Source organism: Centruroides sculpturatus, unplaced genomic scaffold, assembly GCF_000671375.1.
Source record: "Centruroides sculpturatus isolate CEXI.00-Female unplaced genomic scaffold, Cexi_2.0 scaffold296, whole genome shotgun sequence".
In the NCBI taxonomy this organism is placed as follows: domain Eukaryota; kingdom Metazoa; phylum Arthropoda; class Arachnida; order Scorpiones; family Buthidae; genus Centruroides; species Centruroides sculpturatus.
The window spans coordinates 254,035-281,725 of record NW_019384990.1 but is presented as its reverse complement, the minus strand read 5'-3'; the positions used below and the strand labels follow the sequence as shown (position 1 = coordinate 281,725).

At 34.4% G+C, this 27,691-nt stretch overlaps 1 protein-coding gene across 1 annotated transcript in view; it reads left to right on the top strand.

The window, feature by feature from the left end:
* The window catches only part of LOC111633015, a 56,311-nt gene extending 30,119 nt beyond the window's left edge, over positions 1-26,192 (top strand). The window contains exons 2-7 of the mRNA XM_023377538.1: positions 10,890-11,155; positions 13,263-13,508; positions 14,471-15,132; positions 15,206-18,224; positions 22,428-23,089; positions 23,163-26,192. Coding sequence (XP_023233306.1) covers positions 10,890-11,155; positions 13,263-13,508; positions 14,471-15,132; positions 15,206-18,224; positions 22,428-23,089; positions 23,163-26,184 — 7,877 coding nt within the window. The 3' untranslated portion in view covers positions 26,185-26,192. The remainder of the gene's footprint in view (positions 1-10,889; positions 11,156-13,262; positions 13,509-14,470; positions 15,133-15,205; positions 18,225-22,427; positions 23,090-23,162) is intronic.
* Positions 26,193-27,691: the final 1,499 nt, after the last annotated feature.

Sequence of the window (27,691 nt, the reverse complement as noted above, 5' to 3'; positions counted from 1 at the left end):
AAGGAATGCAGTCGAATGACGACAATGTACACCAATGAGCTACTACCTGGTGTTGAAGTAGTGTTTAGTGGGATAAACTTTAAGGTACGACGAACTTTGTCAAAAGATTTTTCTCTCTCGTTAATCTACTTTTAAGCTTGTCAAAATAATTCTTGTCATGTCTATAGGGATTGAATTTGCCACTTAGATCAAAGTTTTCCAGTTTTAAATTACCCTTATTTTAAGTCTAGACTTGTGTGTTAACGAATAAAATCAATCTTTATTTTTGTAAATTGTGCTTATTATATATTGAATATTCGCTTATTTTTAGGGGGGGATATTATATCTTTTTCACTTCGTCATTTATTTACTATTAAATGGAGACCACTGTGTTGTTAGTTGCGTAGTAAAGCGTTTAGGCAGATATTTTCCCCCCCAAATTTATGTATATTTTTACCTTAATCCTATTTATTTTTATAGTTTCTCCTCCTAATTTCTGTAGAAATCTGTGTCAAAAACTACAATTTAGCATGCGATTTATCACCTTAATTCGAGGGATATTTTTTGGGGGGGAATTTCACAAAAAATACCTCGAATCTTGGTAAGTTTAAGGGCCTTAAGAAATTCTTTATATTAAACAACGTGACTCATAACTATTAACTGACTCATAGAGGAGATATTAAGCTTTCAATTGAAGAATATTATTGAAACCTACGCTTAAATTAAGAGGTAGGAGATCGTTCTTCACCCCCTCCCCCTTAAAAAAAAAGGTAATAAAAAAATGCAATTACATTGTTGTTAAAGTAGTAAATGCATCAATGTCATCTAAGGAAAGATATGATACGATAAAACATTTTATCAACACCGACTTATCTGTGAGATTTAGACATGAAAATCTACACAGGAAAGGGGCCAAACCTGTGATTCACGATAACGACTCTCACATAATCATGTGTACGTGTGACAGTTCAGTACAATATGTGTGACATAATACATATATTGTGACGTGGAAATTTTTTTCTTTCTTTCTTTCTTCCAGGAATTTTATCAGATTAACGGGAATTTCTTCATGTGTGATGACTATTGTTGCGTAGGTAGTGTTGTGTAACCCGTTTATAGCGTTTTAAGTTTGTATAAAGTTGTAAATTTCTTAATTATTTTGTATTATAACTAATTGTGTTGAATAACCTTGTATTGTTTACTGGCTTTGTCGTGTTTTTCAACGTGTTGCAGGTTTGTAGCTTCTGTAATCGTTAATGGGGCCCCGATAGTAGTAAATATAAGGCCAAAAAATCCATAAGAATATACTGGGCCATACCCTTGTCTAAAATCTATACGAGTTACCTTCGTAAATATAGGGCTCTTCCCTTCTCCAAAAATCATATTATTATAAATTTAGGGCCTTATCCCTTTCCAAAATCCATTAAAATTACACAAATAAAGCTCATAAACGTAGTCTTTGTTCCTAATTTACATCACTTTTATACTAGGCCAATACTAAATTTTGGGGCCCTCTGCGTATCAGAGCGGGTCTATAGCTATGTTTACAGTGTCGTAAAACGTATGAGGTGGCCCAAAAATCGGTTAACCAACGTATAACTACTGGAGTCTGCTGGTCAACTGACTTTTGGCTCACTTTTTAGCCTCGTAAATTATATTTTTCTTTGTTACGTCATCAGTAATTGCATTATTAGTGATTTCTACGAGCAATATTTTTAAGCTTCGTGAGCCACAATTCTCCAACTTCATCTCTTAAACTTCACGAAGAGATTCGTTTGAAAAATGTGATTTGTTAATAGCTTCGTGAGCCATATTTTCTAGATTCATGAGCCATATTTTCTATGTATATATATATATATATTTTTTCCCCTGAATTATTTTCTGCAATTTCATGTTTATAAAACTGTAAAGGTTCACAGCGCGTATAAGAAAGAAGGACGTGTAAAAGGTTCAATAAACTTTCTGTTAGAGAAAATGAAGGAAATATAAGCGAAAAATTGAAAAATTTAAGCGATTTTTCGCACGGAAACTTATCAAATTTCCTTATAAAATACCGCAGAAAATGCAGTTATGCAGAAATTTGCTGTGTTTTTACACGTGTTCTTGATTCCATAATCGCAATTAAAGCATGGAAAAATTAACACAATTCTCGAGAATTAAACGATTTAAGTGATTTTTCGCACAAATTTCGCAGAAAATACATAGATATATAGAAATTTTCGGTGTTTACAGGCATTCTAAGGCGATAAAATCAAGAAAATTCTGAAAGATTATACGCTATTTAAGTGAAAAACTGAAAAATTTAAGCGAGTTTTCGAGCAAATTTCCTAAAAATATCCCGCAGAAAATGTGAGATAGAAAGAAGAACTTCGCTGTGTTTACACGAATTTTAACCCGATAAAATCTAGAAAAATCAGCAAAATTATCGAGTATTATACGATTTTAATGGAGTCGGATAAGAAAAATTCGAGTTTTATAGCGAAATTCTTCACTTCAAATTGGAAAAATTCCATCAAAAACTCTACCACTCTCTTTAATAAGATACAGAAACAATTAGAAAAACTACAACTTCATTTCATTTTTTTTTTCTTTTAAAGTCCCAAGAACTTGGACGAGATCCATTCTGTATGTCTGTCCGCATTTATTACCTGAAAAGAAATGAGAAACTGTCTCTTAGAACTGTTATCTGTCACACTTCCACTCAACAGATCACAAGATGAATGAACACACAAGCTCCACCCCTGTCATGTGGACTTATTCTCTGAAATATTAATCTTGATCCCTTGAATTTTCGTGATCACAACAAGCACATTTCCTTTTTAAAAATAAAAATAAGGAATATTTCCTATGCAACCATAGGAACAATTCACTGATTAATTAGGTCATATCCTGTGAAAAAGGGGGGTTGTTATTGTCACGTGTTGTAGACAATGTAATTTTTTTTAATGTTTCCTGTTAATTAAAGTGAAATTCTCATTGTATATTTACGTCAAGTTTAAATAATAATTGTGTTTTAAGTGAAGTGCTACCTTCGTAATAATAGAAAGTGTTATTTTCTATGGATTTTCCTCATTAAACTTCAACCGAATTAATTACCATTTGTTCTCAATAAAGTAAATGTTGCGATAAGAGAATTATAAAGTAGCGGACAGACATGCTGACTAATTAACAAAGGCTATTTTAAGTAGGGAAATTGCTGAATAGTTTACAGATTTTTATCGTACTAAAAAAAAAATATGGAAGGTTTTGCCACTTTCTTCATTAAATTAAGTAAATTAAGATGAGAGGATGTTAAATTCGGATAATTTTACATAAAATGCAACATTTGAAAATGTTAATTAACGAATTTTAATTACGTTTAAGTAGTTTTTTATGGCGTAATCGGTGATTTTTTCCGTTCATCCTGTCGCTTTTTTTATGGAGTAACTCGCTAGTTTTTGAGTTTCTAATGAAATTTTTAATGTAAATTAGTTAAAATTATTCATTAAATGTAAACAATTTAGTAGAATTTTCTTTAAAATGTATTTTTTTCAACAATTTTTTTATGTTTTTACCACAAAAAATTGACTTTTTACGCGCTAATTTTTCAGCTTTAATTTAATTAACAACGATGTAAACCATTAAATGAAATTCGCCGTGATTATAATTATTTTTAATTGTTATTTAAGACGATTTTATAAATAAATTTCTCGAATTTTTTTTTATAAACAAAAATAAATTTCGATAAGATCTTGATTTAATCTGAACAGGATTCGTTAAATCATCAAGGGAATGGATGAATCTTGATGCTTTTCTAAATAATTTTTAAGAAAGGTTAGCAGAGATTTCAACAAATGAAACCGTCAGAAATCTTCAGAATTTATTAAAAAAACAGCATAAACAATCATTAAGTTAACCCACTTTACCATTAAACCATTAAAGGTAAGCTTAAAGTCGAGCTTTCCAAGAATTCATGCCCTGGAGGTAGCAATTTTCTTAATGGTTGCATCGACTAAAAAAATTAAAAAGAAATAAAAGATCGGTCCGTATTATTTTTTGCCTGGGTCAAAGGTCAAGTTTAAGTCCACCTGCGACCGGGGATCACGTTAAAAAAAAGTTAAATTATTGAGCGATTTTTGATAGGATATCGGTAGGAAACGATGATTTCAAATGTAATTTTCTCTGCCACGCTGATTGACAAAATTGCTTCTTAATGCTAAACACGTATTGGAAGTGACGTATGTTGGAAAGAATTTGCAACACTGGAAAGTAATTGTACTCATGCAACGTGTACTACTCACTCAAACTTGGGGTCAGTGACTTGGCTTTTGTTTAACTTCGTCTTATAATTTGGTAAAGATTATTTGAAGTACCCTAGTGGATTCGACTTTTACACCCTTCTAAACCCTTCTAACAATGTATATGTACGTGTAAACCCCGAAAAAATCTTCGTGTCAGTAGTGTGTAGCAGGGTTTTTTTGCAATTGCTAACGTAGAAACAATCGAGGAACTCTTCGATGTGCGCCATTTTCTAAATTGCTTCGTCATGACAATGCTTTTAAACAGAAGTTATTAACTAGTAACATCTGCTAAGATGCTTAATCTATTCATAATCTAACATGCAACAGCTGTTAAGTGATTATAAATGTGCTACTGTTCTTATTGGGAGGTTCTTTAACGTGTTTTAACGTGAAATTTATAAGGTTTTTGATGAAATTTCCTACTTTTAATCGTTTTCTCACCAATGCCTCTACAGCAATCTTCAGTTTAGGGTCTCTCGTGTTAAAATTTATCATTAAATGATGGCATGGAAAGTTCCTTAACAAACTTGGAGGTATAACAAGGCTCTGACACTAGCCAAAATTACAAGGAAAAAAATAACGTGTGAGTAGATTTATTTATAAAAGTAGTTATATATGCTACCCTTGTAACAAATCTTAAATTATGAAACTAGTTCCAGAGAATTCTTATTCCGTAAAATACCTTTGAAGTAATAAAATTTACTTAAGAGCTGAGATTTTCCTGATAAAGGAAAATGGTGTGTCGGGTTAATGCTGTTACAGGAACAAACTAACAGATGAGGCAAGTGAAGAGAGTGACCTTAATGTGTTTAGCTATTTTAAAAAAAAAGGGGTGGAGGAAACCAGCGAAATCAATTTTGTTACTACATTAGCACTTTGCCATCATCAGGGATGCGACAATAGAAGAGTGTAGCAAGAAAAATGCGTGTTAAAGCTTCGGTTCCATTCCTAAAAAAAGAAAATCTATTTTTATTATAGTCTGGGAATTTTCTAGATACGAAAAAAAAGGGGTCATTCTCTAACAATTTCGTAGATTTTTCCATTGTTTACACGGCGTTAATGCGTCATATTGCACATTAACAACAGGATACACACGAACAATTGGCTGGTGTAACTTAAACGCCATTATTTTTTTAGCATTTAGAAGAGGTTAAGGCGAATGTTTTCTGTAAATTTATTTGAAAAACTAAATATATTTATGGATTCTTTCCATGTTTTCGGGTGGTTCAGATGGTTTTTTAAGTTATAGCACCATTTATTTGACCATGTGACAGCTGGTATCGATGAGGATCCTAGTAAAATGTTTCTTGTACGTCACGTCTTCTTACGATTTTCTACGTTTGACGAACTTATGATTGATCTATCCTAAGGCTTGACTGTGAAAAATTGAAGTTTTGCAGCACGATTTCTTCTTGAATAAGTGCAGCTTGTTATTAATCTACTCCCTGAGTTTGACCCCTCACCGTTAATGTGAAAATATGCAGCACTTCGTCTAGAAAGTCCGCTTTAGGAAGGTATTTATGAAAAAATGTGCTTATTAATTTAGAAATTAGGGTATGATATCCGTTATTCTATGTACCATATGCTCATTAAAGTATGTAAACATAATGCGTGACCTAATTAAGGGATCGTGTTACATATAGGGCACGCACATTTTAGCTCTTGTTCGTTTATAATAAATTAATAAGAGCTAAATTGGTGATGATGCTGAAGAGCCGGACGATGGAGTTTTTTGCATCGTTGAACTCTTCAGCATCATCATCCTCCTTAAATTAATAAGAGCAAAAACGTGCATAGAATTTAATGGTGATGATGCTGAAGAGGTGGATGACGGAATTTTTCTGCATGGAGGACTTTTATAAAGCATAAAACACGCGATTTTTCATTAATTAATACAAAATAATACTTTAAATTAAATTTAGACAACTAAATCCTATTATCTACGTTCAAAAAGTAGATAGAAACACAACATACCCTCACGAGATATAACCTCGAGACACGAGACGTTTTATATTGTGTTTTCTCCCTTTATATAACCGAAAATATCATTTATATACAGAAAAATTATTTATTTTAACACACTCCAGTGTTAGAAGCTCTCTCTCTCTCTCTCTCTTAAGAGGCATTCTCTTCTTTTATCATTCGTCTCCTCTCTTCCCTTTTGTGAGAATCTCGTGAGTTTACTTTACTTCAGCAACTATAACAATTGTCGATACTCGAGCAGAATAAAAACTTTCATAAACACTCTCTCAAACGCTTAAGAGAGCAACGAAAGGGTGGCCATCTGTTGAATGCTCTGTATGATTTACTGTCGAGTGCAGAAGGTCACCACGACTTAACTTTGCTGATACCATTGAAGATGGAGGACCTCTCCTGTTCTCACGACACACGTAAACATTAATCATACAGAAATCACCACTTCTTAATAGCAAAACGTGTAAGCTATTACTATTATTACTAAGAAAAATGCAGTTAAAATTAAAAGAAAAATTCTGAATCTCCATCCTCATCCCCCTTCTCCGGATGAGGAGCAATTCATCTAGATGCCTGTCAGATTCATTCTATGGGATTCGGATATTGGAAACTGGAGGGGGGGAGTTTCTCTTGTACACGTAACAAATCTTAGAGGCACACCTCTCGAAAATACATGCGAAGACCACACCTTCTCTATGATAAAATAATGCGGCCTCAACTCGAACTTGAATCATTAATTTATATGAGATTAAGGGACTGATATAAATGGGATGCCCTTTTTTTTGTAGCCTTTTCTAGGTTTAATTAAGATGAAAATCTTGTTATCTACGAATGGCTGTAATTACTTAAATTAAAGGAATCTTCTGCATTAATTTAGCAGGATTACTGACTTCCTTAATGTTTTAGTAGGCGATCAATCTTCTGTCGCATTTTCTCAAATGCCATAAAACGTTTCGCTTTAAGAGCGGAAATTGAGTAAAAATCAAAGATCGAAAGACGTTTAGGTGTACGTACGAGCTGTCAGAATGTCTGATATTCTCACAAATGCTCGAATATACAATCAATAAGCCGTTAAATTGAAGTTTTGAGCATCCTACAACTTAATTTTTAGTAAAAATAAAACAGGAGAAGGTTCTTTTTTTATTTTAAACTATAGCTCCATTATCAGCAGCTTGACACGTCCTTTACGAAGCTCCCCCAACTCTGTACTTCCTCACGGGTGTCTGGATCTACCTCAAAATAACAAAAGTATTATACTAACCTGTTACACTTCCAACCTGCGTTGAAAGGGCCGAGTGCATTACCCTTTAGAAAAATCACACTGGGGCGAAATTTTATCCTGAATTAACAACACCAGCCCTGAGACCGAAGGGGAATAAACAGGTTTCTCTCGCGAAACAACTCGCATCTTGTCATTGGGCCCTGGAGCTCAATAGCGGTCCCTTTCATCTAGCTACCGCTGTGGCCCATAGCCTCTTACTATACCAAGTGTTTTTTTTTCTTCCCCTCTCTTCCTCTTCTTCCTACCGAGGCATTTAACTTTAAGAATTTATACCTGGAGGATAAGATACGTCTTATAACCCACCATCCAGGTGTATTTGTTTGGTCTTATTAAAAAGTAGAAGTTACTCAATTTGCTTTTTTTGTGTCACCGTTAACGAGTAGACTCAATTATGGCTGATATTGTTAACGGAATTTTTATCGTTATGATAATGATAAGGGTTGGACGTGATACCACTTTATTATACTGATTATGCTGATTTACTGTTGGATATGCACATCTGGAGCCTCTAAAAAAAAGGAAGGGGGCGAGCGAACACATTCCAAAATCCAGAACTTACACCGAATTGATTTTACTTTAGAGCAATGCTTATCTTCAGGATTATTAATGTATAAGATAATAAATATGGCGTATAATATATATATATATATATATATATTCGTTTTGTTGATGGAGAGACAAGCAACGATATCCTGCAATCACCTGCAACACGATTAATCGATCGATGATTCATCTATCGTAAACGTTGCCGATCGATTGGTTATTACCTATAAATTGCCCTTATAAATTTCTTGTTACTGTAGTAATAAACAGGCTAGCGCCATCTACCGAGTCATTTGGGTTTGACCTATTATTTATTTTAAGCGGTTCCTTGCAATTCGGGCGTTGAATAAATAAACATTTCAACGCGTAGAATTACAAAAGGATGGTGAAAATTTCTAAACAACCCCCCTTGGTAAGCGTCCAAACGTGAAATTGATATCATCAGATATAATTTAAACTGTTATAAACTAATCCCCCCTCATCTGTTGCTACTTTTAAGAAATATATTTAAAGTCTCTAGTAGTTCAAGGACGGTTTAAACACCCCACGACAATTTTCGTATTGTTTTCCTTACATTTTTAAGTGTTATAAAAATGTTTTCTAGATATAATTTCGATGGACTATAACCTTATAATCTAAAGTTTAAAATACAGATATTATTTACGTAAGGTGATGAATTAATTTCTTAATATTTACACGAGATTAATACTTTAAAAAACGCAAGCGTAATGAAATTTTAATTCGATGTAAGCGCGATAAAAATTTAAAAAAATAATTTATTGTAAATTTAATGGTATTGCTGGAGATACTGTTTCAAGGTTATTCTTGCTGGAAAGTACATTTAAACAATGTAATTAATATTTGTAAATTTCATTGAAATCGATTAAAATTTACGTGAAATGAACAAAAATTATAAATTGTATATTTCGATTAAATTAATTGTTGAAATTTACAAAAATTAATTACATCAATTTCACATAATTATGTACTTTTCAACAATACAATTAAATTGTATTGCTAGAAATACATTTAATAATAATGAAATTATTCAATTAACAGATATAAATGGCATTGTTTGATGTCGTTTAAAGATTATTGTTATTGCTTGAAAGTATATTCAAGCAATGTATGAATTTTAATAATTAATTTCTTTTATTTTTCGTATAATTTTTAGAGATTGTAAGCTATACTGATGTAATTAATTAATCTTGTTTGCTTGTACTTTCTAACAGGAATAATAATTTTGGGACATTAATAGGGTTATTTATACTGTTATTATTATTATTATTATAAAGTATATCCAGCAATAAAATTAACATATATTGTTGGATTTACGTTGAAAGAGTGATATTCTTTGTTTTGTTTTTCAAACGTGATTGCTTTTGGATTGTTATTTGAACTGTTATTACGAAGGGGTGGTCTTTGTATAGTGTTCACATCCGCGTGATTTTAATTCTCGTGACTGGCTGTGAATATTTGAATGGACGAGAGTGGATTTTTTTTTGTATTTCAGCAAACAATTTTAATCAATTCTGCATTCATTCATAAAGAATTATGTGAGAAAAAAAGATCCACAGATCAATAATAAGTTTATAAATATTAATAAATGTGTAAATTATGTTTATCAAAAGCTAAATTTAAGTCGGATTTGTGTGTGGTTGAGTGCTTTTTAACTTATTCAATTTAATAGAAACGTGTCTTCAGGTAAATTACCTAAAAAATTGTTAAGAAGCAGAAGGCGTTGCCTTTAATGGCAGGTGGTTTCTCCTTTTTGTCAAACAATTAAAAGGACATAAACGAATGGGGGAGAGAAACTTTATAAAGAAAAATTGGGCAACCTTTAGATAGATCTCACTTAACAAAAAGTTCAGCAGATGTTGCCTTGTAGTATTTTTTTCTTCTCCTGTCTGTTTTTTCTATATAAAATACAGGACAGCATCACATGCCACGCTCACAAATCAGTTATTATTGCTTTTCTAAATTATTTATTGTTAGGCATGTGTTTCGCTGTCGGCTTTTTACAATGCTTTACGGAAAGCATTAAAAGAACAATGCATTCGATTATTATTTGTATTTTGAATAATATAATTTAGCTCTAAGCTAAAGAATATTTTATTTAACTTTTGTATATTCAGTGAATCAGGGAGGTTGTGTACTACAAAAATTATAGGGGGAACCCAGAAAGGTGTGCTTGGTTCTTAAATTTCTCAGTTTGATACAAAAGGGAGGTTGTAATTCTCACTTTTACATCGTTTTGTGAGGTTTGAAGCGGTGGGAATTGAAAAAAAATGAAGTAATTTTTGTGATTTTTACATCGCAAATAATTTATGTTAAGTGAATGTAAATAGAATAAACGGTATATATTTTTTTTTAAAGAAAAATCTTCCTTTCCTTGAGGGTCACGACACGGAATAAATTATTATTCTATGGTGGCAACCTCGGCTCCCTTCTTGAAATTCCTGTTCGCGAACCCACCCCTCGAGCTACCTCTGACTCACCATGGGTGGAGGTGACAATTTTCGGAAGAAAATAAACTTGTTTTTGTAGAAAGACACATTTCGATAAACGTTTTAAGTAATAAATTAATTCAATTCATCAAAATATTTTCAAAGGCCGTCTGTAGGTTAGCGCACTTAAGAAAAGAAATAAAAAAAATAAACCTTGGAAAATAAAAGTAATAAAATTTTATATAAATGTAAGAAGTTGAGGTCACGTGATCAATTTGGAGTGAATCGATGCGGACGGAATCACCCGCGATAATCGTTGATTATGTCAAACATGCATGAACATGCATGAGTACAGGATATAATTCCTACTCCTTCTCTTTCCAGCTGCCGGCGATATCGATTGGTATTGTCAGGTAAAGGACCACTATATCACCACGTACGTCCAGGAAACAGACCTTATTGTATCCTCCGACCGTCCTGTGTACGTGAAACACTTGTACGATAAAGCAGCAGCGACTCCTTTACCTCTGATCAGAGCCATTGATAAATTCAGAACCGATGGAGTGCGAGGTTCCAAAATATTTGCAAGGACACCGGTTTTAGAAGAGACATCGAAGAAAAATAAAAACTTAGACATCGAAACGAGAAGGGTAAGTTTATAGTTTAATTATTTATTCATTTATTTAAATCATAATATAGATATCAGACCCCACCAAAACTTAACTAGAAACACGTCTACTTTGCATATATTTTTACTTAAAAATCGACGTCTTTGTGTATAGAATGGGCATTCCTTAGGCTATTGTTAACTACAACTGCTCTTGCTCGAAGGGGGTAACCGTTCAAAAACCTTAACAAACAAAGGATATTGGAATTTTCAATATTTTATATTACCTTACTCTGCTTAAATTACGATAGCATGAATCCAATTTTGGTGGATGTCGGGATGAAAAACACTGTAACTTATTCATCTGTAGAAATTTATAGATCACTTTTCCCCCGATCTATATTCGGTATGAGAGAGAGAGAAGCATGCCGAATTCCATGAAGTTAGAAGTACAGAATTCCAACTTTTAGTGGCCAAACTTTCGAACAGAATGCGGTAACGACCCAGGTTCTGTCTTCTCAAAATATCGTTAAGTCCCTAATTAAATTCTCTTTAGAAGAGTGTAGATACAGTAGTCTCTTATAGATAGGTCTTTACGATGTTCACTTAAATGATTTTTCTATAGAATAATATATAAAGCTGGTAGATCTTAGTTGATGATGCCATTAATCCGCTTTTATCTCGAAAAAAAATCGAATAAATTAAAGCCTTCAAGTCATTCATTTTACTTAAATTTTGAATATATCTTCCCCCTTGATCCATAAAGAAAATTACCCGCTTTTATCATAGATTATAATCATAAAATATATATATATGTATTTTTATCTTTTATCATACACGCCTGAAGAGATAATCTATCTTATAAGAACGAATTAAATTTGCATGAATTTAATTTATGGTATTTAATCTTGTTTGCCTGGTAAGAAGAATTGATAATGTGGGTCATTCCTGCACACGCACGGACCAACTATTTTATAAGAATTAATAGGTAAAATTGAAAATAAGTAGTTTAGATACTTAAGGAGAAGGGGAAAAAAATCACAGAGTCAGCAAAGAAAATTATTAGAATCAAGTTTTATTGCTCTACCTTAATCTGCATAAAGGTTATTGATTGAGGGTTGTTACATCCCCCTGTTTTTTTTTAAAGTGGTTAATCGATTTGAAGTTGAATCACGAAGGTACCGTAACACTTTTTTAAAACTTTCTTTAAAGATTATGTTACCCCAATAAAGTTTTTACAATGGTTGTAAAACACGTACTTACATACATGCTCGGTTAAAAAATTACCGATTTTGTGAGGCCCAGTACAAAATGAAGGGAGGCCTTTTCGAGATGCCGATGGCTAAGTATTAATTCAAGCGTGGGACTCCCTTAATCTTCCTTAAACGTGGGGCCTTGTGTGAATATACACCACATGAAGTTAGCTGTGTAAACGAGCGAGTTGCTTCTAATTAAAAGTTTCTTCGTATCTAGAAAATCTACAATTTATACATTAACTGTTAAGCCAAACAATGAGTAATTTTATGTAATTTAACGAATGATTGCGGCTATTCATTTATTGTAAAAACATAAATCAGTGAAGCGACGTGGGAGGTTAAATTCCCGTAATTAGTCTGTTATGTTCTAATGAGTTTAACAAATCTACCGATCAATTATTAATCCTAATGATTCCTGTTTCGATCGATCATAATGATTTTTTTTCCTTTCCTTTTTCCCCTCTTCCCTCCTTCGATCAATTCGTGGATAGGTTCGAGATCAGAAAGCAAACAACAAGGCTTCTATCAATCCAGTTAAACTTATTTTTCCTGATTCAATGAGTTTTTCTAAGTTAATTTTAAACGCTTTCCTTTAAATCGGCAAACGAATTCGATTAATTTAATCACATTTAACAATTCTGTGATTTAATTAATCACTTAACAATCACGCTGATTTCGCGTGAGTAATTAAAGCGATTTAATCGATCGATTTCAATCAGCGAGTGATTTAACTTAATTGTAATCAGTTTCAAGTGTTCGGTCGAAGTTTTAACAATGAAATTAAACTTTCCACGTGATTAGATTATAACGGTTAAAAAGGAAATTGAAACTTTTAAATTTACTAACGTCAAACTTTTCAATTATGGTAAATGCTTTTGTTATTATTCTTTGAAGCCCGCAAGTTTCGCATTGGCACGTGATTGGGATGAACTGGAAATAACATTTTTGAAGAACGAGTGTTCAGGACCGTGTCAGACCGTGGCTCCATCTCGTGACATTATAGCAGATTTGACTCGTTTACCATCTCCAGAGGAACGGACTCTCGCCATGTCGCTGGAATATCCATCAACGGTTGTACCCATTGATATAACAGGGAACAGTTTCCAGAGGATGTCAAGTCTTAGACGCTCTTTACTACACGTAAGTAGTTTACAAGTAGGTTTTTATAACAATATGATTGCTTGTAAAAATGTTTAAACGTTAACGTAATTATGTATTGATCCGAATCCGCCACACCCATGAAGATAAAAATGCTAGTTTAATAGTAATGATTTTTTTTTTACTGTTACATTTATATTTATTCCTATTATTTGTATTGTTAGAATTAATTTTAAAGGATGATTTTTAAATTTTAAATGTGTAATTTTTTAAAAAACAAAAAAAAAAAAGTTTTAAACTGTTAACAGAAATCAGAAGACTGCTTACATTTTTCTGTGTGGGGTTATTTTTAAAATTCTATACGATGAGGTTTTTTCTCTCTTGTGTCGAGGAGTGCTTTATTGTTGGATTATAAAGAGGGCATTGTATTGAAGACATCATATCGTAGAGAAGTGCTTTAAAAACCTGATATTTTTCACTAGAGACGATGACCAGGTGTCTTCGCACGCTTCAAAGATGCATTGTACTACTATGTTTTGACAATTACACACACACACACACAGACACAAAAACAGATTTAAATAATAGAAAAAGAAATGGCTGAAGTGTTTTTGTTATAAGAAAAAATCATTTCGGTTTCTTTTAAATCGTTTTAAGTGCAGATACTGAATTTCTCTGCCGATTATTTCTATTTCTGTACACTTTCAAGCCGCGAATTGTTATGATTGAAAGGAATTATAAACATCCTGCGCTAATTACTTACACAGAGTGAATATTATGAACAAATTTAAAGGCTCGCGTACAGCAGCGACAGTGTTGATACCATCTAATTTTTCATGTAATTTAATTAATTCTAATTTTAATTAGTGGTTAATTAGATGAAACGTTTATGAACTAAGCGATTAGATAACACAGAAACAATTTATTGTAGACAGGGAAATTTTCGTTTATTGTTTTATCGCAATTTTTCAGGGAAGTAATTTTGTTTTATTTATTTTTTTAAGGTCGACTTTTTCATCAAACGAAAAAAGCAAAAGAAAAACAAACGAAGAAACACAATCTCAGGAAGCACGAGTAAAGAACTAGAAGAGGCCTTAAGGAAAACGACAAGCAAAGCTCTAGTAGACACTTCTTGTCAGACAGAAGAGTGTACCGAAGTCGGTTGGTTCGGAAAAATATTCAACAAAAGGAATTCTTTAATTAAACGTGAGAAAAAGTCACCCCAGGAGGAAAATAATAATGTACTTTCGAAAATAACAGCATCAGTACGAAACCGTGATAGCGTCAATCTCTTTGATTCCATAGAATCTTCTAAGTCAAGCAAAAAATCCGAAAGGAACAGTTTAGTTATTAAAGATAAAGCAGAAAGCTCCACTACAAAGAAAACGCCGTCCACTAGTAAAAGCAAGATGCGAAGCATTTTGCCAATATCTACTCTATCAGCTGCTATGACAGTAGCGGTAAAGTTGAGGCAGTGCAAGAAAAATGGCGACGATGGTAGATCGTCTAGTGGTAATTGGAGCGCGAGCAGCAGCACTCGAGTTTCTGTAGATTCGGACCAACAGCAGGTTACCTCCTCCTCTAACGGTGCATGCAGTCCATCCCAAAGTTCGCTGGGTAAAGATTCTGTGCTATCCGATTACACGCCTCAGGATACAGATACAAGGTAAATATTTCTTTTACATTAATTAATTAACGTATATTTAATTTAATTAAAATAATCTTTTTGTGAAATTTAGTAGATCCCAAGAAGGTAGTAGAGCTAGCAGAACGGATAGGCGTCCACTTTCTCTCATGTCACCGAAAATTGGGGAGGACAGCACGCATTCCTGGTTGCAGTCGATTGAACAGGATTGCCAATCGGGTACACTCACACCTGATAATTGCCCTTCTGATTCCACGAGTACTCCTCATGTTCTATCGCCGTATATAAGGAGGAGGAGATATTGCCAAAACGAATCTTCACCACCAATTATGGATGATGAAGGCTCTTCGGTTTATTCCGTCGACACCGATGGCTATTATACGTCTATGCACACGGATAGTGGTTTGAAAACTAGAACTCCTCAACACGAGTGTCGTGCCAGGAGGGATTCTGACAGTTCCGTTAGTACTCTTGGAAATGTTAGTGTGAATAGTCTACTTTCCAGAGCCACGATAGGCAGATCTTCTAAGTCCGACAGCTTCAGGGAGGAGAGGAAGATTCCACCTCCACCTCCTGTAAGGATATCTAGTGTGAAGAGGGATTCTAGTAGTGATGGTACGGGGAGCCAAAACAATGGTGACACGTCCACATCAGAGTCATCAGACAGAGATACCGTAGAGAGGTTACGAAAGAAAACAGCCATTAATTCAAGTCGTTATCCTTCCATGTGTGCGGTGTCTCCGGAGCCTAGTGATGACGAATCGAGCAAACCCAAACAGGTTGATTCTACACGAGGGAAAAGCCCACCGAAGTTTAACATGTATTCGGATCAATCACCCCAGAACTCAAAGTTTGTATCGTTCTTTCGAAGGAGCAGATCTCCGGAAGAAGCTATAACCGAACGTAATCAAAGTTTGGTAACATCCTTCTCTCCGGAGCATCCAGAACAGCCTAAGGCAAGCGAAGTAAAGAACGAACAAGTTAAAAACGAACAGATAAAGAACGACCAGGTGAAAGCAACTAACAGGTTATCTATCTCTTCGGTGTTTACGGAGGAAGGAAGATCGACAATCAAAAGAGTTTCTTTATCAAATTCAGATAAACCACAGAACCAGTCCAAATCTTGTAGTTTGATACCAAAAGCTATTGAAAGACCAGTAGCGAGAGTTACGTTAGACCCTAATGGTCGAGTTATATTTTCGTCAAATTCTTTAGGAAGAAGACGCGATGGTCAACCTTTAAGATCTCCACCCTCTCCAGTTTCCGAACAGAAATTTGCAACATTACCAATGCGAAATTCTCATAACGTATCGTCTTCTCCTATAATTGCACATAATGGAACATTTATGAGATTAGAACAACCCGCTAGAATCAAATCTCCTGTTCACGAACAGAGAACTAAATCATTAATGAACCCAGTTCAAACTCAATCGGAACCAAAAAGGAATGAAAGCTGTTACAAGAGAACATTATGTGGACCCAGATTACCGATGAATGGTTACATACCTACATCTGTAATTTCACGAAATGCGATAAATGATAGTGAGGAGTGTTCATCATCACCTAATGGTCAGTTACCAACAGTGCCTCCGGAAATGCCCCCACTGTCCAGGTTCGCTAATCAACATTCCACAAAAAGAAATTCAGATCAAGTTAATGGTTACAGAAATCAGTCTGCACATCACGTGCCTTCATCGATATCAGTTCAAAATAGCTTGAGATCAATAGCTTCATACTCGCCTTATCAATCGTCCATTTATGGTGGAGTGCCCAAACCCACATCACAAGCAACGGACTCTTCTAATTCTAGAAATTCTCTTAGAACAAACTTTTTGTTTCCACACTCTAAAACGGCTCCTTCTCTATCTTCGTCCAATATATACTCCAATTTATATTCTAGAACTCCGAAACAAAATACTTCGCCTACTACACCCTTTAACAATGGTTTAACACCAACTAAACAAGTTAGCTTCTGTCCTATAGATAGGCCAATGCAAAATGGTGTGAATTCGAGAATTAAACAACCAAACATATGCACGAGTATATCATCACCTAGCATTTATAACAGGCATAATGGAGACGTTTCAAAGACTACAACCTTCAGAAACGGCTCACCACAATCTCCAACATCACCACATTCAAATGTGCAGCAATCTTCACCATCCATATTAAGAACTTCAAATGGTACAGCTTCACCCTATGCTAAATCGAATATCAGGATGACTTTTAATGGTTACCAGAGCCCAAATCGTCCTTCCTCTATAGACAGGTTGAGTCCTAGTTCACGCTGCGATTCACCCGGTTTGTGCACCTTTTCTAAACAATCGCCTACGAATAAATTTCAAAATTCTCCAAGTACAAATGGAGTCGAGAGGAAGACTTTGATGACAACTGCCGATCTTTTCGCAGCTATACACAACTCGAAAAAGAAGCATAACATAAAAACAGACTTGGATATATCGTCCTCCTCCTTATCTTCTCGTTCTAGTTCTCCTTGCAATTCTACCACCTCAACTAAAAGTGTCCTAGCCGAAACTGGTTTCCTTAGCCCTAGAAATCAACTAAATATACCAAGAGATAGGAGAAGCTGGATAGGGGACTATAAATCGTTTTCACTACCTTCCGGTGATAGGAAAAGTCTAGCCAATGACCGTTTAGGACCTCCAAAACCGACCAGTATGTACGATTTTAAGATGCTACTCTTACAAGCCAGCAGAAACAATAACGACAGCCCCGGTGCAAGAATATCCGCGTCAGAGAGGTTAAAAGTTCAACCCAAGAACGAAATCAATGCCACGCGATCTCTACCGACGTCACCGATTAGAACTCCTCCACCGATTTTAACTGGTCATTCGACTGTGCCCATTAAGCGTGGTTCAAAAGCCAGATCGTCTCTACGTTACGATCTCATGTATCAACCTATTCTAGAAGATTGCTGCGAAGAAACCGAAGCACAAAAAAGTCCCAAAACCCCTCCAACTCGAACCCCTCTAGAAACATCCTTCGTCAATTCGACACCCAGCTGTGCCAATAATCTCCCCCCTCCTCAGCATTGGACTCAAGCATTCGTTCCCATTAGAACTGCCAATTCACGAGGTGCCAGCACATGGGTATAACGTTATTAATAACAAAGAAAATTTTTTTTAAAGTGTAATTTTTCATGTGCATTTAACTATTTAAAAAACAATGATTTTTCTTTGTCATTTATCGCACCACCCAATTTGTAAATGAGCAATGTGCCTTTTTATATAAGCTTAATTTCACGCTCAAATTGAGTTGTATAATCCAATTGGCCGCATGTTTTCTGTGCCTTTTTTAGGATACAGGAATTAAAACCTCAGGAAGTAGCATGACCTATGTACAGATGCATTTATTTATAAACAGTATTAAAAAATACCCGGTAACAAATCGATACAGAGAAGTACAAATCGCTAACATGAAGGGGGGATACGCAGCTCTTAGTACCTTTTCCTCGTATATGCCACACACACACACACACACACACACAAAGCTACCTTTTTCCTATTATCTTCCTCCTGTTTTTGTTAAGGACACCACGTGTAAGTTCACTGTTTGTTGACACAAAGTAGGATATCGTGTTGCAGATTATGTGACAGTTATTCCAAAAGTTGGCATGGCGTATGTACGCCATAAAAGCCAAGGAAGTGGTCACATAGTCTTTATATGTCTCGTGAGTTAAGTATAAGGTCCTTTCCCTTAGCCCATCTGTGCTTAGTTACAGGGGTAGCTTGGGGTTAAAATTATTAAACTAACGTTTAGATATCCTATCACCTCTTTTATCTATTAAATTTTTTAGAAGCACGGCCCATTGCTCAATATTTAAATAGTTCCTTTACACANTATATATGTAATTTTTTATATTAAAACTTATTTGTTTATTTTATTTCAGAAATTCATTGTCAGGATGTTGGGAAATTATTACGTAAGTGGCATTTTATATCACAATATTATTATAAAACATATATAAACACTCACATATATAATTTAATTATTAATAATAAGAATTATATAAATCCTTTATGAAAAACACCCTGATAAAATTTTCGTAGTAAATGGATCAGATTCACAAATTCGAACCCCTAATTTTTATTATGGGGACCTGAAATAGAACGTGCAAACCCACATCTCTACACTACTAACGTTATGGACGAACAATAAACTTTTAGATGTTTGCTTATTTTTAAAGATAAGGGACCCGGGTTTCCTGGGCCCTTCTTTTGTTATAATACTGTTATCATTAATTACTGTCTTGAGATGCGGACACAGTGGCCCTCAAATTCAGTCTTTTTTTCATAAAACTGCAGGGTCTCCCTGAGGGAAATAAATGAATCAAATTGCTCTGAGCCTCAAGAAAGTAGGAGCCCTATACAATGCTTTTTAGTTTACTTTCTTTATTTTAATAATTAGTGTTTTTAGATAAAAAACTAAATTTTGGGACCTTTTTTGTGCTCAAGTCTTAGGACAAAGAAGGTAATGAATGGGTAGAGAAAAATGTATCAATACTTAATGAACCAATTGGTGCGCCAATACACAATAGTAAGAATTACTGTGTATTGATACATCAATTAGTACACCAATAGACAGGAATGTTCATAAGCAGTTGTTTGCAAATAAACTCATGTACTGATTAATGTTCATGTAATCAGTCTCATGACGGGTAAGGCCTCCCTGACTTTGAACTGATTGAATCGTTTGCTACAAAGCCATTATTGATGTTAATAAAAAATCAATCAGACCATTTTTAAATACTTATAAAGGTTTAAATATTGCAAAATAAAGCTGTAAATGTAGTACACAGGTGAATAGCCACACCAGAATCTCTATTAATCCTGCGATTCTCATCGATAAAAATAGGACAGACATACTGAATTTGTCACATTTTTTTGATTAATATAGACCTAGTTCTTTATGCCAAACACATTTTTCCATTTAAGCTTGGAAAATTAATGCATTTTAATGGTTTAAATCAGGAAAAACACGCATATTAAATCAGGTATATGGCTAGTTTCATTACTGATATATAACCTAATTTATCATGTAAAAATTATTATTATTAACAGGAAATTTAACTCATAAAAATTTATTTTATTAAACTCTGATGGTAAAGACACATAACAATTCTAAAGCTGGAAACTATTGTTATTTTCTATATTTTTTCATTAGGTTTACTAACAGATAAGTCATTTTAGCTCCTGTACAACTTTTATTATAGTAAATTAAATTAGGAGAACCTGTTATGTGTACATCTTGGTGTACAGTAAATATAATGGGATGCCCTCAATTTAATTTTCTATAGAAAAATATGATGTAAGATAATATAAATTAAAGTCTCTCTTGATGAAGGGTAGAGAAAATTACTTGTTTTTATTAGTTATATTGATTTTATTCATATATCTTTATGACTTTATTAGAAGTGATATATGCCAGATGGGACCTGGGCCATATCTAACTTGTCTAATATATAATAAAGTCATAAAAGTACACGAAAAATTAGGGATGAAAAGTCTGAATTAGTCACAAATGTAATTATTTCGGGCTATATCTCCCGAACTAATACTCCGATTTTCCTGAAAATTTGTAGAAATATTTCTCTCTAACACTGAAATCTTCATGCAAAATTTCAGAAATTTTAAACAAAATACACAGGAGTTATTAAGATTCAAATTGAGTGAACAAAATCGGCTCCCCCTCCACACACTAACATCCGTGTTATATTAATATAACAGCGAGAAAATAAAATTAAAATTATATAATTTTATTTTTAAATTAAAGTTTCACTTAATTGAAATTATTATTTTTACTAATTTTCTAAATTATATTAATTATTAAAATAATTAAATTAAAGTACATTACAGAATGTTTTCATTAATAAAAACTAATTGTTTTGTTAAGAAAATTGTAAAATTAATTGAAAACAAGCGTTACCTTTCTAATTATTAGAATTAAAGAAAATAATTAATATATTCCTTCCTTTATATTATTATTCTTTAAATGTTTTAGTTCTAATTAACATGGATAATGTTTCATCTTCAATAAAATTCACTCAGATCTTCCCTCATTCTGTCTGAGAATTAAACGAGGATCCTATTATTTTTATAATGAGATTATGTATTATTAATGTACTAAAACAAGAGACTTACAAGGAGTTTATAAAGCTTATTATTTAAGAATTTAAATAAATTATTAAATATACTTTTACTTATTTAATACATATAATTATTATAACAATAATTACAATGATAGAGAGAGCCAAAAGAGGAATTTGATCCTTGGCCTTTCATCCTGTGTGTCTTTAATACAAAAAAACATAACACCAATCTAATAAAAGGTTAAAATTTCTTTTGATAAAAATCAAATATTATTTGTTTTATCGATTTTATTTATAATTTTTTTATGCTTCTTGGAGAGAGGTCCACATTTGTAACTGGCTTAAGCTTTATCTGACCTCTTTCACATTGTTTAAATGCATGTATTAATGCATACATATCAGCAGCGTAACTAGAACNTGTATTGTTAGAATTAATTTTAAAGGATGATTTTTAAATTTTAAATGTGTAATTTTTTAAAAAACAAAAAAAAAAGTTTTAAACTGTTAACAGAAATCAGAAGACTGCTTACATTTTTCTGTGTGGGGTTATTTTTAAAATTCTATACGATGAGGTTTTTTCTCTCTTGTGTCGAGGAGTGCTTTATTGTTGGATTATAAAGAGGGCATTGTATTGAAGACATCATATCGTAGAGAAGTGCTTTAAAAACCTGATATTTTTCACTAGAGACGATGACCAGGTGTCTTCGCACGCTTCAAAGATGCATTGTACTACTATGTTTTGACAATTACACACACACACACACAGACACAAAAACAGATTTAAATAATAGAAAAAGAAATGGCTGAAGTGTTTTTGTTATAAGAAAAAATCATTTCGGTTTCTTTTAAATCGTTTTAAGTGCAGATACTGAATTTCTCTGCCGATTATTTCTATTTCTGTACACTTTCAAGCCGCGAATTGTTATGATTGAAAGGAATTATAAACATCCTGCGCTAATTACTTACACAGAGTGAATATTATGAACAAATTTAAAGGCTCGCGTACAGCAGCGACAGTGTTGATACCATCTAATTTTTCATGTAATTTAATTAATTCTAATTTTAATTAGTGGTTAATTAGATGAAACGTTTATGAACTAAGCGATTAGATAACACAGAAACAATTTATTGTAGACAGGGAAATTTTCGTTTATTGTTTTATCGCAATTTTTCAGGGAAGTAATTTTGTTTTATTTATTTTTTTAAGGTCGACTTTTTCATCAAACGAAAAAAGCAAAAGAAAAACAAACGAAGAAACACAATCTCAGGAAGCACGAGTAAAGAACTAGAAGAGGCCTTAAGGAAAACGACAAGCAAAGCTCTAGTAGACACTTCTTGTCAGACAGAAGAGTGTACCGAAGTCGGTTGGTTCGGAAAAATATTCAACAAAAGGAATTCTTTAATTAAACGTGAGAAAAAGTCACCCCAGGAGGAAAATAATAATGTACTTTCGAAAATAACAGCATCAGTACGAAACCGTGATAGCGTCAATCTCTTTGATTCCATAGAATCTTCTAAGTCAAGCAAAAAATCCGAAAGGAACAGTTTAGTTATTAAAGATAAAGCAGAAAGCTCCACTACAAAGAAAACGCCGTCCACTAGTAAAAGCAAGATGCGAAGCATTTTGCCAATATCTACTCTATCAGCTGCTATGACAGTAGCGGTAAAGTTGAGGCAGTGCAAGAAAAATGGCGACGATGGTAGATCGTCTAGTGGTAATTGGAGCGCGAGCAGCAGCACTCGAGTTTCTGTAGATTCGGACCAACAGCAGGTTACCTCCTCCTCTAACGGTGCATGCAGTCCATCCCAAAGTTCGCTGGGTAAAGATTCTGTGCTATCCGATTACACGCCTCAGGATACAGATACAAGGTAAATATTTCTTTTACATTAATTAATTAACGTATATTTAATTTAATTAAAATAATCTTTTTGTGAAATTTAGTAGATCCCAAGAAGGTAGTAGAGCTAGCAGAACGGATAGGCGTCCACTTTCTCTCATGTCACCGAAAATTGGGGAGGACAGCACGCATTCCTGGTTGCAGTCGATTGAACAGGATTGCCAATCGGGTACACTCACACCTGATAATTGCCCTTCTGATTCCACGAGTACTCCTCATGTTCTATCGCCGTACATAAGGAGGAGGAGATATTGCCAAAACGAATCTTCACCACCAATTATGGATGATGAAGGCTCTTCGGTTTATTCCGTCGACACCGATGGCTATTATACGTCTATGCACACGGATAGTGGTTTGAAAACTAGAACTCCTCAACACGAGTGTCGTGCCAGGAGGGATTCTGACAGTTCCGTTAGTACTCTTGGAAATGTTAGTGTGAATAGTCTACTTTCCAGAGCCACGATAGGCAGATCTTCTAAGTCCGACAGCTTCAGGGAGGAGAGGAAGATTCCACCTCCACCTCCTGTAAGGATATCTAGTGTGAAGAGGGATTCTAGTAGTGATGGTACGGGGAGCCAAAACAATGGTGACACGTCCACATCAGAGTCATCAGACAGAGATACCGTAGAGAGGTTACGAAAGAAAACAGCCATTAATTCAAGTCGTTATCCTTCCATGTGTGCGGTGTCTCCGGAGCCTAGTGATGACGAATCGAGCAAACCCAAACAGGTTGATTCTACACGAGGGAAAAGCCCACCGAAGTTTAACATGTATTCGGATCAATCACCCCAGAACTCAAAGTTTGTATCGTTCTTTCGAAGGAGCAGATCTCCGGAAGAAGCTATAACCGAACGTAATCAAAGTTTGGTAACATCCTTCTCTCCGGAGCATCCAGAACAGCCTAAGGCAAGCGAAGTAAAGAACGAACAAGTTAAAAACGAACAGATAAAGAACGACCAGGTGAAAGCAACTAACAGGTTATCTATCTCTTCGGTGTTTACGGAGGAAGGAAGATCGACAATCAAAAGAGTTTCTTTATCAAATTCAGATAAACCACAGAACCAGTCCAAATCTTGTAGTTTGATACCAAAAGCTATTGAAAGACCAGTAGCGAGAGTTACGTTAGACCCTAATGGTCGAGTTATATTTTCGTCAAATTCTTTAGGAAGAAGACGCGATGGTCAACCTTTAAGATCTCCACCCTCTCCAGTTTCCGAACAGAAATTTGCAACATTACCAATGCGAAATTCTCATAACGTATCGTCTTCTCCTATAATTGCACATAATGGAACATTTATGAGATTAGAACAACCCGCTAGAATCAAATCTCCTGTTCACGAACAGAGAACTAAATCATTAATGAACCCAGTTCAAACTCAATCGGAACCAAAAAGGAATGAAAGCTGTTACAAGAGAACATTATGTGGACCCAGATTACCGATGAATGGTTACATACCTACATCTGTAATTTCACGAAATGCGATAAATGATAGTGAGGAGTGTTCATCATCACCTAATGGTCAGTTACCAACAGTGCCTCCGGAAATGCCCCCACTGTCCAGGTTCGCTAATCAACATTCCACAAAAAGAAATTCAGATCAAGTTAATGGTTACAGAAATCAGTCTGCACATCACGTGCCTTCATCGATATCAGTTCAAAATAGCTTGAGATCAATAGCTTCATACTCGCCTTATCAATCGTCCATTTATGGTGGAGTGCCCAAACCCACATCACAAGCAACGGACTCTTCTAATTCTAGAAATTCTCTTAGAACAAACTTTTTGTTTCCACACTCTAAAACGGCTCCTTCTCTATCTTCGTCCAATATATACTCCAATTTATATTCTAGAACTCCGAAACAAAATACTTCGCCTACTACACCCTTTAACAATGGTTTAACACCAACTAAACAAGTTAGCTTCTGTCCTATAGATAGGCCAATGCAAAATGGTGTGAATTCGAGAATTAAACAACCAAACATATGCACGAGTATATCATCACCTAGCATTTATAACAGGCATAATGGAGACGTTTCAAAGACTACAACCTTCAGAAACGGCTCACCACAATCTCCAACATCACCACATTCAAATGTGCAGCAATCTTCACCATCCATATTAAGAACTTCAAATGGTACAGCTTCACCCTATGCTAAATCGAATATCAGGATGACTTTTAATGGTTACCAGAGCCCAAATCGTCCTTCCTCTATAGACAGGTTGAGTCCTAGTTCACGCTGCGATTCACCCGGTTTGTGCACCTTTTCTAAACAATCGCCTACGAATAAATTTCAAAATTCTCCAAGTACAAATGGAGTCGAGAGGAAGACTTTGATGACAACTGCCGATCTTTTCGCAGCTATACACAACTCGAAAAAGAAGCATAACATAAAAACAGACTTGGATATATCGTCCTCCTCCTTATCTTCTCGTTCTAGTTCTCCTTGCAATTCTACCACCTCAACTAAAAGTGTCCTAGCCGAAACTGGTTTCCTTAGCCCTAGAAATCAACTAAATATACCAAGAGATAGGAGAAGCTGGATAGGGGACTATAAATCGTTTTCACTACCTTCCGGTGATAGGAAAAGTCTAGCCAATGACCGTTTAGGACCTCCAAAACCGACCAGTATGTACGATTTTAAGATGCTACTCTTACAAGCCAGCAGAAACAATAACGACAGCCCCGGTGCAAGAATATCCGCGTCAGAGAGGTTAAAAGTTCAACCCAAGAACGAAATCAATGCCACGCGATCTCTACCGACGTCACCGATTAGAACTCCTCCACCGATTTTAACTGGTCATTCGACTGTGCCCATTAAGCGTGGTTCAAAAGCCAGATCGTCTCTACGTTACGATCTCATGTATCAACCTATTCTAGAAGATTGCTGCGAAGAAACCGAAGCACAAAAAAGTCCCAAAACCCCTCCAACTCGAACCCCTCTAGAAACATCCTTCGTCAATTCGACACCCAGCTGTGCCAATAATCTCCCCCCTCCTCAGCATTGGACTCAAGCATTCGTTCCCATTAGAACTGCCAATTCACGAGGTGCCAGCACATGGGTATAACGTTATTAATAACAAAGAAAATTTTTTTTAAAGTGTAATTTTTCATGTGCATTTAACTATTTAAAAAACAATGATTTTTCTTTGTCATTTATCGCACCATCCAATTTGTAAATGAGCAATGTGCCTTTTTATATAAGCTTAATTTCACGCTCAAATTGAGTTGTATAATGCAATTGGCCGCATGTTTTCTGTGCCTTTTTTAGGATACAGGAATTAAAACCTCAGGAAGTAGCATGACCTATGTACAGATGCATTTATTTATAAACAGTATTAAAAAATACCCGGTAACAAATCGATACAGAGAAGTACAAATCGCTAACATGAAGGGGGGATACGCAGCTCTTAGTACCTTTTCCTCGTATATGCCACACACACACACACACACACACACAAAGCTACCTTTTTCCTATTATCTTCCTCCTGTTTTTGTTAAGGACACCACGTGTAAGTTCACTGTTTGTTGACACAAAGTAGGATATCGTGTTGCAGATTATGTGACAGTTATTCCAAAAGTTGGCATGGCGTATGTACGCCATAAAAGCCAAGGAAGTGGTCACATAGTCTTTATATGTCTCGTGAGTTAAGTATAAGGTCCTTTCCCTTAGCCCATCTGTGCTTAGTTACAGGGGTAGCTTGGGGTTAAAATTATTAAACTAACGTTTAGATATCCTATCACCTCTTTTATCTATTAAATTTTTTAGAAGCACGGCCCATTGCTCAATATTTAAATAGTTCCTTTACACAAGTTACGCTACATCCTGTTGGTTTTAAATTGCGTGAAGGTAGCAGCTGGGATTGTTATGTATTGTACTTATCGAGTTGTAAACAAACTGTGACATTCTGTCTTGTATATTTGATTCTTTTCGTACTTGTTTTATTATTAATTTTTTTTTGTCTGTAGAAATTGCCTAAAAATATTAGTTTTTTAGAAACAAATAAATGTGTTTACATAAATTAATTTCTATTTGTTAATGTCTCATATTCTTAAAATATAATAGAAGTACAGTACAGTTAAACCTCTGGACAACGGCACTGACGGGAACATTAAAAAATGGCCGTTGTCGGAGGTTCGACTGTACCACAAATATCTTCAATAACGTTTAAACACCGAACAGGATATGTGATGACATTAGTAATAAATGTTTACTGACAATAGATTAAATAATGTCATGAGTGGCCTTCACTTATAAACATTTATTGCTACATACTTTTATGGAAATTACGGATAAGAACCTCATTCTAAACCTATGACTACACAACCTCTAGAATATTTAATAATAGGTCTTCTATATTTAATCGGTGAAGCTACCAGTAAATCGTTCATACATTTTTACTAAGAAATTAATAAGTATTTTTCCCTACAAAAGCTCAAATATAGAAGTAGCTTATAGTGCATACTTTCTCCAACAGATGGCGGCGTACACTATCCCTTTAATACTGTAACACTATATAATATAATTTAATCTTTTAAAATTTTAAATAAATATTATTTAAAAATATTTTAAAA